Source organism: Vipera ursinii (genome assembly GCF_947247035.1).
Source record: "Vipera ursinii genome assembly, chromosome: 1".
NCBI classification, from domain to species: domain Eukaryota; kingdom Metazoa; phylum Chordata; class Lepidosauria; order Squamata; family Viperidae; genus Vipera; species Vipera ursinii.
Window position 1 is genome coordinate 97,519,377 of NC_139512.1, and position 18,835 is coordinate 97,538,211.

An 18,835-nucleotide genomic window follows, 5' to 3' on the forward strand; every position below is an offset into this window, starting at 1 on the left:
GGCGGCGCGGCAGAGAAGAAAGTTTTTGCAACACTTGGGCACCTGACTCCGCATCTCTCCCGTGCGCGCTCCGGAGTGAGGCTGACCAAGGGAAGCAGCCGAGCCTGGGAGCGCACAAAGCTTGGGAGAGAAAGTTTCTGCTTGTTCCTTTGGGTTTTTTTTTCCCACCACCCCTTCTTTTTTCTTTGATTGGTTTACAGCCGGGAGATTCTAGCAGCCGAATCCAGCTCTCGCCTTCACCTTTGCTTTTGGGTGGGGGAAAGAAATGTTCCTCGTCTGTGAAACAGGTCGCGGTTTCGATGGAAATTCGCTGACTTGAGACTGGACCAGTTTTCCCTTTTGCGGAAAGCGAGAGAAGGGGGTGTTAATTTACGCACCTATTTATTGACTTTTTTTTTTTGCCGCCGCCGCCGCCGCTGCTCTTCTCCCCTTCCGCTTCTTCTACCGGAGCATCAGGTTTCGTTGGAGCTATATGGAGGGATCTCAGAATGGTTTGCAACAGGAAAACCAAAACTTTAGTGTCCACATGCGTGATTCTCAGCGGGATGACTAACATCATCTGCTTGCTCTACGTGGGCTGGGTAACCAACTACATCGCCACGGTTTCTGTGAAAGTTCAGGAGCCGATCTCGGAGAAAAAGTTAGAGGAAGACAAAGGAGACACTCTGAGGATTATAGAAAGGCTGGACCACTTGGAAAGTGTCATCAAGCAGCACATCCAAGGTACTCTCTCGCTTCCGCAGTCCAGTTTCTCTCCTTCGACAGATCGCCTTCCCCATTCTCCAGGCTTCCCTCTCCCTCCCCATCTTTAAGCAAGCGTTGCCCAGATTCCATTTCTCTGGAACATGGGTGTTTTGAGGTCATATCCCTGCTGCCATAGGAAGGGATGCTGGACTCTGGTCCGAGGGGAGGATGCGCGGGCGGGGAGGGGGAGGGAGGAGAGTGGATAGTTAAGAGGAAAAGAGATTCGTTGAGGAGAAGAATCGGGAGCTTTGTTAGGACGGGCTCTCCTTGATCGGGCGAAGGCTCCTGCTTCCTGGCTGCCTCCCCTCTCAGCTAGTTGTTTGGTGCCGCCGGCTCGGCTGCCTGCCTGGCTGGAGCAAATAGCTGAGGTGGTGGGGGCAGCGCCCACCCCTCCCTCCCTCCCTTCCTCCCTCCCTCCCTCCCTCCCTCCCTCCCTCCCTCCCTCCCTTCCTTCCTTCCTTCTTTCCTTCCTTCCTTCCTTCCTTCCTTCCTTCCTTCCTTCCTTCCTTCCTTCCTTCCTTCCTCATTTTGCCGCCGCCAGTTCTGAAGATCGCAAAGGCGCCCCTCTGTCGAAGGGCATCCCAGTTGCCTTGAAGCCTTGGGAGACCGAACGAGTGGCAGGCAATTCCTGGAGGAGGCGGTTTTGATGGGGTCCTTCCCCCGCCTCTCCATTTCCCGCCTTTCCGGGAGAACCGGCGACCGCGAAGAAGCGGCTGGTGGCGCCTCCCAGCCAGAAGCTTTGCCGGTGGCTCTGGGTAATTTGGCGCTTGACAGCAGCGGCAGGCAGTTTCGCCCGAGGGAAGGAAGAGGATGGGGGGGAGCCTCTTGCTCGACCAGAAATCCGATCCCGGCGGCGGCGGGGGTGGTGGTGGTGGTGGTGGTGGTGGTGGTCTAACCCAGCGTTTCCCAACCTTAGGAACTTGAAGATGCGTGGACTTCAACTCCCAGAATTCCCCAGCCAGCATAGCTGGCTGGGGAATTCTGGGAGTTGAAGTCCACGCATCTTCAAGTTCCTAAGGTTGGGAAACGCTGGTCTAACCTGATTCTCGGTGCCCGAGGAACAGCATCTCCTGAGCGGGTGGGTTGGGCTCTCTGGTGGAAGAAGCCGGTTTTCGAGCCTGTTGAAGTTGCTCGGTCAAAGAGACCTCGGGAGATGGTGTCTCGGTGGCGTCTGATTAGCATCTGATCTTATTTTCGTTCCCCCCACTACTTCGGGTTGTGCTATGGCTGTTTTTAATCTGTCGTGTTCACGCCCCCCCCCTTTAATCTTTGCTCCTTAAAAAGCTGGCCTAGTTGGCTTACATTTGCCTTTGTATATCGACTGCCATTTATTTCGGGCGTTTTGTTTCGTCGCTTGCTCGGATTGGAAGGATGGTTTGGGAAGACAATCTGAGATTATTCTCAAGTCTAGGACTGGTAACGACATTTTAATTTGGTCGCTGTTTGACTAACTTCTCCTTTAGGAAGGGATGCTGAGGAAGAATAGGAAACATCATTTCCTTGCCAGATGTGGTGCTGGACCTGTCTCTTCTTCCCTTTTGCTTTTTAATAGGTTATTAGTTACAGATTGTCTTTGTTTACCTCTGAGGGAGATGGGAGAGGACTGCATGCCTTCCAAATGTTTTAATGGGCCCAGGGCCAAGTGGGGGTAAAATTATTTCTGTCTTCCCTCTTTCCCATTTTTTTCTTTATGAATTTCCTCGAGGCCCTTGGCACATTTTCAGATTCCACAGTGCTTTTGTTTCTCAATATTTTGCACTGTTTTAATCAGATAAAGAGACCATGTTCTCTTATGAGATTTGTGCAGAGTTTGTCCCATAGGGCGATCACAATGGACAGGTCTATTCTTATTTTTGGAACTGTGATATCTAAGGAAAGAAAGGTTGATGAAAAATAAGGAATGTTTGATAACTTTGCTTACCAACCACTTGCACTGAGATCCTGCAGTATTCAACTCCTCTATACAGCCAGCCAGAATTTAGCTAGTTTGCTACAGCTGGTAAACAGATTCCTTTTTTCCTAAATCAGTTTTGCCAGTCTGACAGAATGCTCCAGTTAGAAGCATGAGCTTCAGTGGAAATATATTACAGGCACACACAGCACATATTCATTAGCAGATTTCTATGTATAAAGGAGGTTTTCCAAAGTCCTTCTGGTTCCCTGGTGTTAAATATGAATGTAAATACAATGTAGATTTCTTCTCCTTCTACCTATTTACTGGCTACACCTGTGCAAAGCTATTTCTTTTTCAGGACGTGGAATAATATCACTTCTGAACTTTTTTTTTTTTGGAATCCTGAAATTAATTTGATGGAGACATATGGCGTTATAGAAATATGGCGTTTTCCCAGGTATTTCCAGAAGAAGCCAAGTTCATGGAAGTTGAAGAAGAATCTAGTCAAGTAACGATCAAAGCTAAATTGATGCTAGATAAGGGTCAATGGAATTCAAGGAGGATTGGGTCCCTTATGATAATGCAATGACATCAAACTGATGACAGATTTAATTCCTCCTAGTTCAGACTGCTCTTTTCTATCTGTATGTGAATTGGAATAATTAGTTTTCTTTCACCATTGACCTTTATTCAGCAGCACAAGTTGAAGTCACGATTTTTGATATCTTGTTTGTGCAAAGATTGGGCAGAATCCATGATACATGCTTTGCATGTAAGATGTTCAAGCTCAAACTCTTATATCAGGGGTGTCAAACTCGCAACGTCACGTGATGTGTCATAATGTATCATGACTTTTTTCCCATTGCCAGCAAAGGGGTGGGCACAGTTTTGGCATGATGCATCCGGCCTGTGGGCTGGCAGTTTGACAAGTCTGTCTTAGATGTTAAAGAATCTTGGGCAACAAAGCTGACATAATCTTAGAAGTGCCCTGCTTTTATTTATTTTATTTATATTAAACATAAATGCATATAAATGCATAAGGGCACCTTATGACATATGTGCTATTGAAAATGTAGGAAGATAAAATGTATTGTTATTGAGATTCACCCTAAATAAATATGCAATGAATAACTGCAGATCTCAAATCAATAGCCATGTTGCACTTGGCTTAAAATTCTGAATGCAGATTAACTAATGACTTGACAAGTTTGAGTTGGAATTCAGATACGACATCCGATGACTGCTTAAATTCTTTTTGCCTAAATTTCTTTTAAAATGCATCTCCTTAAGAGGGAATTGCTAAAATTAATTTTAGCAGTAAATGATTAGATGAATATAATTTTTTTTAATTAAATCAAGAGAGATAACATTATAGTGTGACTAAGTGGATGATCTTCAAATACTGCAAGTTTTTACTGTGAACTTGTTAAATACAGTAATTATAACTGTAGACGACCACTTGCTAAAAAACTGGTTTACTAAATGAAGTACAGTGGGCTTGGTTTGTGCCACACCATTGAAATTGAAAGCAACAATGACTAAATCAAAATCATTAGTTGGTTTCAGTTTAAGGAGCTGTGCAAATCCATCTAGAGACTAGCTTTAGTCTTGCTGTTTGTAGAGTGAGTTTATAAGATCTGGGCTTTGATTTCCATGGTGTTATTAGAGTTAAAGCTGAGAGATAGCAGCCCAGCTATAGTTCTCTAGAGTAGCCAGTAAAATAGTACCTTTCCAATATGGTGGTTGGGAATTCACCTGAAGAGCAGTGATTTAGGGGGAATTCATCTAGGGCAGGGATGTCAAACTGCCAGCCTGTGGGCTGGATGCATCATGCTGAAGCCACACCCACCCCATTGCCGTCAATGGAAAAAAATCGCTATATGTTGTGACACATCATGTGACATTGCATATTTGAAACCCCTGATCTAGGGAATTAATAGGTGATCTGCTTTGGTTTCTTTTTTTCTTTGGTATGTGTGTGCCTAACTTACAAGGTTACTGACAAGGTTTTTAGTACTGTAGGCCTATGCAAATTAAATTGGACTTCATTTAAATTGGAGTGGAGATTTGAGATTTGGAGAAAGTTTGATATTTAAAGATGAATCAAAGACTTTTCAATATTTTGTTTTAAATTATCCATAGACATTGTGGGCTGTCCCCTGACACCACTGGATGACATTGTCAGTGCTCGCTGCCTTGGAAGAGTGAGGAAAATTCTCAGGGATGACTCACACCCTGGACGGTATCTCTTTACTCTCCTACCATCAGGTAGGAGATACAGGAGTATAGCCAGCCGTACCAACAGGCTGAAGAACAGCTTTTATCCATGGGCTGTTAGGCTTTTGAACGGGAAATAATTTTATAAACTTTATGCATGATTGACTTGCGAGGCTGGTGCGTTGTGCAATTAGCTCACATGGTGTAATAAGATGGAGGGTTTGTTGTCACTGTGAGTTGTGGGGGGGCATGAAGGGAGGCTCAGCCAATCTCAATGTATACATGGTTGTACTTTGACAATAAAGGTTCATTCATTCATAGGTTAGAATAAGAAATTGTCAAAACACCTGCATCTGCTTCATTGTGGAATAAAAGTCTATGAAAATAGCAGGAATTTTATTTATATCCCACCTTTATTTTTTATAAATAAGTCAATGCTATTTATAATCTCCTATTTTCCCCACAACAGCAACAACCCTAATCCTTCCTTAGGCATGAAAGCTGGCTGGGTGATTTTGGACTGAGAGAGAATGACTGGCTCAAAGTTGCCCAGCTAACTTTCATGCCTAAAGCAGAACTAGAACTCAAGTCTCCTAGTTTCTAGCCTGATCTTAACCACTCTACCAAACTAGCTATGAAAATGAATGAATGAATGAATGAATGAATGAATGAATCATTAGGATATATTATCCTTGCCAAAGATTTCACTGCAATGCATTAAAAATATACCTCTGTACTTCTTTTAAGGCAGAGATATCAGGTTTTAACCAAAGGTCAGTAGAGCAGCTTCCAAATTATCCATCAAAGTTGTGCTTACTGAATCAGTGTATTGTAAAAGAATTTAGAACTGTTCTTAAAAAATAAGCTCTTTTCCATTTGTTTTCCCATATTTCGAAGTCATTGAAGAAGACTTGCCTTTGAGGATGATCCAGCCTTGGTCCTTCTGTGCAATGCAAAGGAAGGTTGATATAGGTAGTTGATCATTGCAGTTAACATTTTGAATTTTTGAACCACACTGCATATTCCTTTGCCTGGAATCTGGTCAGAAGTTGCTCTCTGCTTTGCTTGGATGGAGCCATCTGGCCTATGTACACAACAGAATAAAATCCCAAACCCTGACTTACCTCTTCTTTCCGACTCTGCTGCCACTATCACTGCTGGAACATAGTGGGGAAAAAAAACAGAAAAAAATAGTGTAAAAGGCAAAAGCTGAAGGGAAAAAGTGAGCCAAAAATAATTGTGACACCACCCCACACGCTCGCGTTTGCTCGCTATCTCTTGGCCTTATGACTTGAGATTCAGAAATTCTACATTGAGTAGATACTATGGATGGATTGACATTATCATATAAAGCCACGATGAATTGAGTTGCATTTTGGCTTAGCATGCTTGTTTAATCATGTAATTAGTTTGTAGGCCATTCAGTTGCCAGAGTGGCTTTAGGTAAAGTATTATTTGTTGATACTTAAAAAGAAAAGAAAAAACAGAAAAATAGAAAACTGATAAAAAATGGAATATTAAACTTTCAGGGAAAACATGGGTACCATAGAATTAGATTATCCAGTAGGAATATCAGTGAGGTGAGTTGCGTCAACCCTGCTAAGAAGAATTCTGAATTCGTAATGTATGGGTTTAATTTATTTATTAATTAAATTTACATAATGGCCCAACTCAATATGTGACTCTAGGTAGCTCATAAACAATTAAAAACAATATAAAACAACTACCAGTACAACTTAAAAAGATAAAAGCAATGTGAACCACGAAACCATACTGCAAAGTTCAGTCAAGGTGAGCACACCTATTTATAACAGACAATACAGCCACTTCACAGGCCTTTCCACACTGCTCATGCCTGTTGGCAAAATCATGTTTTTAGGGCTTTGTGAAAAGCCAGCTGGGTGGGGCCACTTTGATTCCCCAGGGGGATTATGTTCCAGAATGAGGGAGCCATGACATCAAAGACTTTCCTGATTCCTGTCAGATGGCACTCCTTGGCTGACAGGACCCAGAGCATGCTGCTCCAGCTGGACTTGATATGGAGGTAATATTGGTAGCAGAGGGGCAGATGGAGTCAGTGATTTGTGAGACTAATCTGTGTCTTTTTTATATTCTCATGTAAAAGTGAAAATATTTTTGATTTTAATTTACAAATAGTTCCTGTATGCAGTATGGGAGGGAAATCATGGGTAATGGAGGAGGAGGAGGAGATTATCAGCAATCATCAACCAAAGTGAAATTATTCACAAGTGTCAGCAGTTTAAACCCACATTAATGAATAAAATCGACATGAATTATCTGTTGGAGTTTTGAACAGTTATACTTTAAAATAAAAGAAAATCAGAGTTTGATTTTTAAAATAACTGAAAGGAGATGCCATATCTTTATACGATGGACACTGATGATGTTACCTAGTTTGATACTAAAACATCTGCAAGAAAACAAGCTCACAGCACACCAAGGACCGCACAGTTCAACTCTGAGCTCATATACTGCATTTTGATTCAAAGCAGAATTTAATTATATCAATTGCCAAAAAGACATTATTTTATTCTGATATATATTACATGGACAAAGAAATAGGCTTGATGCATGGTGTTGTTCATATAATGAAATGTATTTTATTGGTAACCGTAAGTATTTAGTTATTGTTTGCTTATTTTGCTTTGATTTCCCTACTTTTATCTATTTTAAAAGTATTACAGTTCAAGTAATATGTCACAGTGTGCAATTATGTACAAGTAAGGAGAAGGGAAAAATAACAATCAGGCTACCCAAGCTGTAAGCTTGAAAAGAAGTTAAGACTACTTGAACATGTTAATAAATAGCATGTGCAAATGTCAAGTATAGATGTAAATTTGTTTTGTAGAACAGATCTTAGATACAAATTAAAATGTATTTGTGAGAAAAAGGAGAATTCTAGTTCCAGTGGTACAATATCAAAGGGTTGCAAAATCTATGAAATTAATTATCCCTCCATACGAGTTGGCTGGATTAGTATCATAGAGACTTCCAATGTTTTCCTAATACTACTTAGAATGTTAATTTTTCTACTCCGCTTTTGTAATTTCTCATTTTCCATTTTCCTATAATGGCCTGAGTGAATAGAGCAAGGCCAATAGTATTTTAAAGACTACTGATGCTGCTTATCAACCTTCGGGCTGGGCTGGTGGAGTTTAGGAAATTTGGAGGTTGGCAAAGGTCACCATGTCTTGAGGGAATCTACATTGTTCAATATATTCCAGCTGTGTTCTTTCCTATCTGAAATATTACTGGTCTTAAAGCCTTCTGTGAGATGCCATTTCTCTTTCAGAATCTTTTTTCCATGAAGCCTTTAGCAGAATCCCCTGTTTGTCATGTTCTCCATAACTGACTCTGTAACTAAGACTAAGGACATTTAACTGTCTCGATGGTGTATTATTTCATTGCCTCTATTTACATTTGCTTCCCCTGTTATATTTCTTGTGTCAAATGTTGGGTTTGTAAGAGCCTAAGGAATACCTGTCCCCTTGTATTTTCTGGAAGTGTACATTAACAGCATTATAGGAATAAAATAAACATGAGGTTGATCTGGTGTTGAAGCATCCTTTTATGAGTGATAAAACATTGCAATTGTTTTGTGTATTAACTTGGAATGACTTGGATAAAAGGCTGTCTAATATATGAACTGAAAAACAGTCCCCATTGGGTTTCTTCAGTTTTATTTGTTCTCTGTGCAGTATTAGTCTGTTTTTACTTCTAGCAGCAAAACTAGAATGTCAAGTGAAGTTTACAACTGTGTTAGAACTTTTACTCATGAGGGATTTTCCCCCCCCCAACATTCTAAAGATGTACAGCAGACATGTCAAACACAAGGCCCGGGGGCCAGATCTGGCCCGCGAAGCGGTTTCATTTGGCCCGCGAAGCCATCCTGGAAGCATTGAGGGAATGGCCCCCACTGCCTTGGCCCTGGCCCAGAGACCCTCAGATCTGTCCCACTCCTGCCCAGGCCCCCATAGGCACCCTTGATGTGAACGATGTAGAGCTGGCCACACCCACCCAGTAGGCCATACGCACTTTAGCCACACCCACCTAGTAGGCCACGCCCATCCTGGCCATACCCACCCGGCCCCCTGAGGGCAACCGCAATGCTGATGCAGCCCTCAATGAAATTGAGTTTGACACCCCTGTGTCTCAACGTTCTTCTCTTCAGCATTTTTTAGGCAAACAGGCAGATTAAGACTTCCTTTAATAAGGTGAGGCACGATCTAGATCACAGGTCGGCAACCCACCGTGGGGATACGGAACCAATTAGATGGTACCGCCCCAGACGCTTAATGGATCCTGATAGATTCCAAGCGGCGCTGGGGTCCCCACCTGCCTCCATTGCTCACAGCTCGGCGGATGCCTTAGTGGAAACCTGGGAAAGGGCAGCCACTGAGGCACTTGACCGGGTTGTACCCTTGCGGCCCCTGACCCGGCGCAGATCCCAGCGAGCTCCATGGTTCTCCGCGGAGCTCCGGGAGATGAAGCGTCGGAAACGGGGCCTAGAGAGCTGTTGGAGGTCGAGCCGATCCGAACCCGACCGGTTGCGGTTAAGAACCTATATTAGGTCTTATCTCGCAGCGATGAGGGTGGCGAGGTGTAATTACTTCTCTACCCTCATTGCGTCCGCAGATAATCGCCCGGCCGCCCTGTTTAGGGTGACTCGCTCGCTCCTTAATCAGGAGGTGAGGGAGGATCCCTTGCAGGGTCGTGCTGAGGAATTTAGTCAACATCTGTCGGATAAAATCGCTCGGATTCGGACCGGTTTGGACTCCAGCTGGGCAGAGTCAGGCGATCAGGACACGGACGGTCTTGTCAATGTTATCTGGGAAGAGTTTGATTCTGTGACCCCTGATGAAGTGGACAGGATTATGGGGAGGCTGAGCTCCTCCACATGTTTGTTGGATCCGTGCCCTTCCTGGCTGGTTTATGCAGCTAGGGAGAGGACACGAGGCTGGCTCCAGGCGGTTATATCTGCTTCTTTGAGTGAGGGTTATTTCCCCACCGTCTTGAAGGAGGCGGTGGTGAGACCTCTCCTCAAGAAGCCTGCCTTGGACCCAGCTGTATTGAACAACTTTCGTCCAGTCTCCAACCTTCGCTTTCTTGCGAAGGTTGGTGAGAGTGTGGTGGCGCATCAGCTCCCTCTGGTCCTGGATGAAGCGGATTATCTGGACCCCTACCAATCTGGTTTCAGGCCCGGGTACAGCACGGAGACGGCATTGGTCGCTCTGGTGAATGATCTCTGGAGGGCTCGGGACAGGGGATATTCCTCTGTCCTAGTCCTATTAGACCTCTCGGCGGCTTTCGATACCATCGACCATGGTATCTTGCTGCGGCGTCTCAGGGGATTGGGAGTGGGAGGCACGGTTCTTCGGTGGTTCTCCTCCTATCTCCTGGGACGTTCGCAGTCGGTGTTGGCAGGGGGGCAGAGATCGGCCCCTAGGTCTCTCGTTTGTGGAGTTCCTCAGGGGTCGGTTCTCTCGCCTCTCCTGTTCAACATCTACATGAAACCGCTGGGTGAGATCATTCGTGGTTTTGGAGTTGGGTATCATCAATATGCCGATGATACCCAACTTTTCTTTTCGACCCCAAACCACCCCAGTGATGCCCTCGCTGTGATGTCCCGTTGCCTGGAGGCGGTTCGGGTCTGGATGGGGAGGAACAGACTTCAGCTCAACCCTGACAAGACTGAGTGGCTGTGCATTCCGGCATCCCGGGACATTCAAAATGTTCCATCTCTTTCTATGGGGGGTGAGCTCTTACCCCCCGTGGATAGGGCTCGCAACTTGGGAGTCCTCCTAGATTCACGGCTTACCCTAGAAGATCATGTAGTGGCCGTGACTAGGGGGGCTTTTGCCCAGGTTCGCCTGGTGCGCCAGTTGCGGCCCTATCTGGACCGGGATGCCCTGTGCACGGTCACTCATGCGCTCATGACCTCTCGCCTTGACTACTGTAATGCTCTCTACATGGGGCTTCCCTTGAAGACCACTCGGAGGCTCCAACTGGTACAGAATGCGGCCGCGAGAGTTGTCTTGGGAGTTTCCCGGTACTCCCATGTTATACCTTTGCTCCGCGAGCTGCATTGGTTACCAGTTGTCTTCCGGGTGAGGTTCAAGGTCTTGGTTATGATCTTTAAGTCCCTACATGGCATGGGTCCGGGGTACCTCGGGGACCACCTGCTGCCGGCTTCAACTCCCCTCCGCCCTGTGCGTTCCCACAGAGAGGGCCTCCTCAGGGTGCCTCCGGTCAGGGAATGCCGACTGGCGGCCCCCAGGGGGAGAGCCTTCTCTGTGGGTGCCCCGGCTTTGTGGAACCAACTGCCGGTGGAGCTCTGGACGGCATCGGACCTCCGAACTTTCCGTCGTGGTCTGAAGACCCATTTGTTTGAATTGGCTGGTCTGGCCTGATGGGGGAGCTGGGTTTTAAATTGCCATTTTAGATTGTATTATTGTTTTTTAATTGGGCATTGATTTAATCTTTGTTTTAACTTTTGTATAGTATTGTATTTTTATTTATATGCCCTGTGAACCGCCCTGAGTCCCCAGGGAGAAGGGCGGTATATAAATTAAATAAAACGTAAACGTAAACGTAAACGTAAACCCGCGGCTCCGGAGCCACATGCGGCTCTTTGAGCCGTCTCTTGCGGCTCCCAGCCGCCCGGTGCGCGCGCACCTCTTCCAACGGGCAGTGGTGCGCGCGTACCTCTCCAAATGGAGAGTGGCACTGCCGGGTTTGGAGAGGTGCGCGCGCACCTCCCCGAATGGGCGGAGGTGCGCACACCTCCCCAAACCTTTGGAGAGGTGCACGCGTACCTCCGCGCGAATGGGCAGCGGTGCCGCTCTTTGAGGAAGCTGCCGCAGCCCGTCTGCAAAGCTGCTGCTTTCGGCAGCTTCGCAGACGGGCCGTGGCAGCTTCCTCAAAGAGCGGCGCCCCTGCCCATTCCAAGAGGAGCGCGCGCACCTCTCCGAATGACCAGAGGTGCGCGCGTACCTCCGCGCGAATGGGCAGCGGTGCCGCTCTTTCAGGAAGCTGCCGCGGCCCGTCTGCAAAGCTGCCGAAAGCGGCAGCTTTGCAGACGGGCCGCGGCAGCTTCCTCAAAGAGCGGCGCCCCTGCCCATTCCGAGAGGTGCGCGCGCACCTCTCCGAGGTTTGGGGAGGTGCGTGCGCAACTCCGGTCGTTCGGAGAGGTGCGCGCGCACCTCTCGGAATGGGCAGGGGCGCCGCTCTTTGAGGAAGCTGCCACGGCCCGTCTGCGAAGCTGCCGAAAGCGGCAGCTTCGCAGACGGGCCGCGGCAGCTTCCTCAAAGAGCGGCACCGCTGCCCATTCGCGCGGAGGTACGCGCACACCTCCGGTCGTTCGGAGAGGTGCGCGCGCACCTTTTCGAATGGGCAGGGGCGCCGCTCTTTGAGGAAGCTGCCACAGCCCGTCTGCGAAGCTGCCGAAAGCGGCAGCTTTGCAGACGGGCCGTCGCTGTCGGGCAACCGGGAACCGGTTCCATCTCATTTTTTAAAAAATGGCAGCCGCGTGCGTCCGTGCATGCGCAAAAAACCTTTTTGCGCATGCGCGTGCATGGACACACGCACGCGGCTCCCACTTTTTTTAATTTGTGATGGAACCGGTTCCCAGTGGCTCTTTTCCTTTTTTAGGTTGCCGACCCCTGATCTAGATAAAGATATTTTAGAACCTGGTGGATTTCTCTATGACAGAGGAGTGCCTGCCTGTAAAATAAATTATTTTTAAAATAAATTGGTATTTTTTGTTGCAGCTGCAGTAACTGGGTTGTGAAATTCAAACTATCTGTGCATTAATGACATAAAAACCTCTTATGTTGATTCAACATAAGGTTTTTCAAAAGTGGTTTGTCATTACCTCTTTCCCAGGGCTGAGAGAAAGTGACAGGCCCAAAGGCACCAAGCTGGCTTAGTGCTTAAGACAGGATTAGAACTCCTAACCAATTTTCAACCTGGTACCTTAACTTCTACACTGAACTAGCTTTCTTCTCGTATGTTAATAATATAACTATTATACATATCTTTAGCTCGTTTGCAACTTTCAGAGTGTTTGTTTCAAAAATGTACATTGGTTGAATGATTTTATTAAAAGAAGAAATTCCTACCTCAATGTTCCATCAGATTTTCAGTAATTTTGTGTTAAGTTTATCAGAAAATTGAGAGAAAAGGGTATATTTTTTCTATGCTGTTCTCCTTAGCCAGTCCCTTTTGTCTTTATCTGAATCTGTTCGTTCCAAATAACTGGTCTTGTTAGGACATGACAGCCTAAAGAAATTAAGTGGCAACTATGAAAATCCTAACAAGTTTGTTAACAAATGCCAATTAATCATGAATGAACACTACTGTTACAAATGGATTCCTCCTGCAATTAAGATTAAACAAACTCCTTTTACGATATAGTCAAGTAGTCAAGTAGGGGAGGGGGAAAAAGATTTGGGTGTAGACGCAATATATTTTTATATTTGGTGGTTCTGTGGAAAGGGTGAGCTTTTTTGGATTGTGGTACTGGAAGAGGAACGGCCGATTACAGAAGAGTTGACTTTAAAGTTTTTTGATTTGGGATCCTTGGTTAATTTGGAAAATTATTTGTAAGAATGTTATATCATGGAATGGATAAAATGGATGGAGTTTATTTAGGATAAGTATAGGGTTGAGAAGGGTTTTTTTTCTTCTTTTTCCTTTTTTTTTTGTCTTTAATATATATTTAATACTATTAAGGTTTGTTCCATTCTATATAAGCTAGAGAGTGTCCTTTTCTTATTCTAGTTTTTTTTATACATATATTTAATATTGTTAAGGTTTGTTTTATCCTATATAAGCTAGAGAGTGATGGATTTTAGAATTTATAGTTGTTAGTATATGGTTGCTTAGGTTTGCTTTTTTTTATATATATATATACCTTGTATTCAGCTCTGGGAAGTAGGGGGGGGAGGGGGGAGGTAGGGGGGGAGGAGGGAGGGGGGAGGAGGGGAGGTAGGGGGGAGGAGGGAGGGGGAAGGGGTTTTTTTTTTAAAGGAGAAATAATAAAATTTCCAAATAAAAGGGAAAAAAAGATTAAACAAACTCCATTTTATCTTTGGTTTTCTTCATGCTATATATGCATTGCACTGGTGTGTTTCCAGTTTAATCTGAATCATGACAAATTTAGTTTTTAATTTTCTTGTTTAGTAGTTTGTTTTCTGGTAGCTGTAAATTCCTTTACGACCATTGACTTGTGCGGAGAAATACAGATCTGAAAATACTTTTAATTGACCAGGTTTTAAATATTGGATGAATATATATACAAATATTTTCCTGTACTAGTATTTAACAATAAACCCTGTTGTAAAAAAAACCCCAAAATATAATAGCGATTTCTAGCTATGTTTACATGGCACAGTAATCTGCAGTTTAACAAACTGTGATTTATTATAGTTAGCTAATTTTCTGAGTTTGAACTTTGAATTTTACACATAATTTTCAAATATAAAATGCAACTGGCTAGTTTATTATTTAACTGTGAATCTAACTATGAATAGATTAACACAATAACAGGAAGAGAGTTTGTTCAGGTTTTCATTACTTAGTGCTCTTTATCTTTTTGCTTGCATATCGTGCTTTTAATAGCAGTGTAGGAAGGATTTATGAAGGATTAATCTAACTAAATAAACCATCTGGTACAGAGACAACATAGTTTTCAAACCTTTTCAACTTGTCTTATCAAGTCATAACTTGCCATTGACATGTAAGAAGATCTGGCAGTCCCAATATAAAAAGGATGTGTTCCCGTCTATCTTTAGCCTGGAAATATCCTCTGCCTGTGTACAGTAAATTAACAAACATTTAATTACTTAAATTTTTCTGCCACCCATCTCGCTGTTTGACTCTTGCTAGTACATTCAGCATATTCAAGGAATACAGAATACAGAAGTAAATTCATATTTTAGTACTTCTTACAGTTATTCTGGCCAGCTTCTATGTCTCTAACCAGTGTTTGTTACGCAGAAAGCAGATATGAAAACATTTTTGGAAATGTAAACTTCATTAGTCCTGGACTTACGACCACAAATGAACCCATAATTTCTGTTGTTAAGTGAGACATTTGTTAAGTGAGTTTGGCCCCATTTTACAACCTTTCTTGCCAGAGTTGTTAAGTGAAGCACTGCAGCTAATAAGCTAGTAACCCGGTTGTTAAGTGAATCTGATTTTCCCATGGACTTTGCTTGTCAGAAGGTCACTAAAGGTGAACACATGACCCTGGGACACTGCAACAGTCATAAATATAAGCCAGTTCCCAAGCATCCAAATTTTGAACATAGGGATGCTACAAAGGTCATAATTTTGAAAAATGGTCATAAGTCACATTTTTAGTGCCACTGTAACTTTGAATGGTCACTCAGCGAACTGTTGTAAGTCGAGGATTACCTGTACCTCCTAATAGCGGCATAGGGTGGCATAACTAATATGGTTCATAGGGTGAGCATGTTAAGTGGGCTGTTCATTCTCCTGCATTAAAGAGGCAGCACGCCACTCAGACATCTTCCCATGCCCCTGCTCACCTGTAACTCCTTACCTATAATTTGCACCTAATAATAATAAAATGATATGCCAACACAACAGACCAAGAACAGTCTAAGACAGCAGTGAAAGCTATGGAAAAGTAAAAATAAATCTTATTGAGTACAGGTAAGTCCTTGGCTAACAACCATTTGTTTAGTGACTGAAGTTACAACGACACGGAAAAAATGAGACTTGTTCACACTTATTACTACTGCAGCATTCCTATGGTCATGTGATCAAAATTTGGACTCCTGGCAACTGGCTCATATTTATGACGGTTGCAATGTCCCAGGGTCATGTAATCATCTTTTACGTCCTCCTGACAAGCAAAATCAATGGGAAGCCAGATTCGCTTTGCAACCATGTTACTAATTTAACAACTGCAGCGATTCACTTAACTGCTATGGCAAGAAAGGTCGTAAAAAGGGACAAAGTTCACTTAACGACTGAGCTCAATCTGGGCTCAGTTGTGGTCGTAAGTAGAGAACTATCTGTATCATGTTTTGGACAGCTTTCTAAAACAAGAATTAGCTTTTTTCTCCCCATTTTTTCTCAGGGATAGTAAAAGCAAAATAGCTCTGGTTAAGTTTTAGGCCAAAATTTGGGTGGTGTTAGTCAAAATATACTGTCATTTGAAAATGTCTCAATTAGGGAACATCTGCTGCCGGCATCAAGCTCCCTGCGCCCTGTGCGTTCCCACAGAGAGGGCCTCCTCAGGGTGCCACCGATCAGAGAATGTCGATTGGTGGCCCCCAGGGGGAGATCCTTCTCTGTGGGCGCTCCGGAGCTGTGGAATCAGCTACCGGTAGAGCTCCGGATGGCGCCCGATCTTCGCTCCTTTCGTCGCGATCTCAAGACGTTTCTGTTTGTACAAGCCGGCCTAGCCTGATGGGGATTGGTGGGGTTTTTTATTTTTGGTGTCTTAATTTTTAACTTGGTGTTTTAGAATTCTATTTCAACTGTTTTAACATGGGCAATTATTTAATCTCTTTTTAACGTTTGTATTTAGTATTTTATTCTGCCCTGTGAACCGCCCTGAGTCCTCAGGGAGAAGGGCGGTATACAAATATTATTAAATTAAATTAAATTAAATTAATTTGGGCAGGGCATGGGATCTTCTCTTTAATACAGTGCCTTGGTTCACATGCCACAGCCATATTTTGTTTAATTGTTGCATATTGAATAATGGACACATACAAGGATTTACAGAACATTTTAAGTTATAAACATGGTTTGGAAATTAAAGTTGCTGGATTCACCAAACATGCTAAGTCAAAGTCAAACAAACTAGAGTACTCTTGCTAGTTTATTGTATTTACGCTAGACGGTTCTTTTTCCCATAATTAAGTAAATGGGTAAATGTTTGGGGATGAGATTGCTAAACAATTTGAAGAACAAAAATAGTCCTATTGTGAGACAGTGCTAACAGCATGTATTTAAAGAAAAGCAAATGTAATTATAGCAATTCCAATTCTTTGCACACTAATATCAATATATTTTTGTTTGCTGGACAATACTTAGAAAGTCTCTGATATGGTTTTTTTTTTAAAGAAAAATGTAATTCCTTGCCATTTTTCTTCATTGTATTGATTAAAGCTTTTTTGCTTCATCTGAGGTAGTCAAGTAGAAATCCATCTGCTTAAAAGCAGATGGCAGAGTTCTGACAATTCTTCCTCTTAATATTAAATAGAATAAAAATTATTCTCTAAACATCCTTCTTTCTGGTTTTTTTCAAAGATCATTAAGGGAACAAAAACCCTGTAGATATTTACACACAAAAAGCAGTGCAACCAATAACACTGAATTAAGAATTATTTCCTAGGGTGCTACAAATATTAGCACAGGCATCTGAACCTCTTTGCCCTTTGTGCTAATGGAAATACAATACCCACTATTACTATCCAGTTTGGGCAACTATCACACTTGATGGCATTGATGGGAACTGTAATGCAAGTGTCTGGGCTGTATAACCATTTCTTCCTGAACAACCATTATTTTTATTTTTATTTATTTTAATTCCATTTATACCCCGCCCTTCTCCGAAGACTCAGGGCGGCTTACAAGCTTAGCAGTAGCCTTCATTCTATGTATATGCCTGCTTATTAGGGCTTTCCCCCCCCAAGCGGCATTATTACAAAGTCAGCTTATTGCCCCCAACAATCTGGGTCCTCATTTTACCTACCTCGGAAGGATGGAAGGCTGAGTCAACCTTGAGCCTGGTGGGATGCGAACCTGCACTAATTGCAGGCAGCTGGTGTTACTTAAGGAGGCATTAGCCCACTGCTCCTCCAAGGCTGTTGGTCATCAGTGGGTCATCAGTTAAGATTAGTTTAGTGGCCGTTTCCTTCAAGATCAAGATAATTGTATGCTACTGAAAGATAAATCTTAGGTGCTAATGGTTCTGTGAGAGAATAGAAGGCGATAAGTAGGTGTTCCTTTAATGGTGAAGGATGGGGCTGTAGTTCATTGGTAAAAGCACTGGGCATGCAGAACCACCCAGGTTCAGCTCCTAGCATCCCCACTTTAATAAATTTGGGGGAGTGCCATTGCCAAACATTTTGTTATGCTGTGGTTTAAATAAACCGTGGTTGGTTGGGCTTGCACATCACACTAAATGGAACCAAACCACACTTTAGTTTATTGTCTGTGGATTGCAGATAATGCAACTCAATCCAGTTGTATTAATGATTTAGTTGTTATAAAGCCATCTCTGCTCAGGGGCTGGTCTTCTCTTACTCTATAGGAAAGGTCATGTGGACATTTAAAGTTTTCCCCTTACCTTGGGGTCAAAAATAAGGGGCAACTGTGGACTGGTATTACACTTTTTTTGGTGCAGAGTATTGGAATAGTTAGTGTGGTGGGCTATTGGTATCTGTGAAATAGATATTTAGGATGTTTTAAAAGCCAAAAATCCAGTTTGGTTAAGGGCAATAATAATAGAGTGTATGAGTAGACAGCACAGGAAATGGTGCTAGTGGTGCTCAACCTTTTAAGACTAATTTTTCACCTCTCTTAGCCCTCCCTATCTCACAGGGAGTTTTGTTGTAGGGAAATTAGGAGGAGGAAGATCTATTAGATATGTTCACTGACTTGAGTTAGTTATAAAAATAATAAAGGATGGATATAAAACTAAAGATGGTTTGTTTCATATTATAGTTGTATCCCATGAATTTAAATATAGGAGCTGGTTTTTTTAAAAAAGGAAAGTCAGCTTTTGTCAGCTTTACCTTTGGTAAAGATAAATTATTTTAAAGCAGACATGTCAAACTTGCGACGTCACGTGATGTCGCACAACGTATCGGGATGGATTTGCCATTGCTGGCAATGGGCGCAGCTTCCGGATGACGCGTCTGGCCTGCGGGCTGGCAGTTTGACACCCCTGTTTTAAAGGAACTCACTTCTGAG

General features: G+C 43.4%; 1 protein-coding gene across 1 annotated transcript in view; it reads left to right on the forward strand.

The window, feature by feature from the left end:
- Positions 1–488: 488 nt before the first annotated feature.
- Positions 489–18,835, forward strand: part of GALNT18 (polypeptide N-acetylgalactosaminyltransferase 18) — a gene marked incomplete at its 5' end in the record, with an annotated part of 361,412 nt that continues 343,065 nt past the window's right edge. The window contains one exon of the mRNA XM_083355851.1: positions 489–723. Coding sequence (XP_083211977.1) covers positions 489–723 — 235 coding nt within the window. The remainder of the gene's footprint in view (positions 724–18,835) is intronic.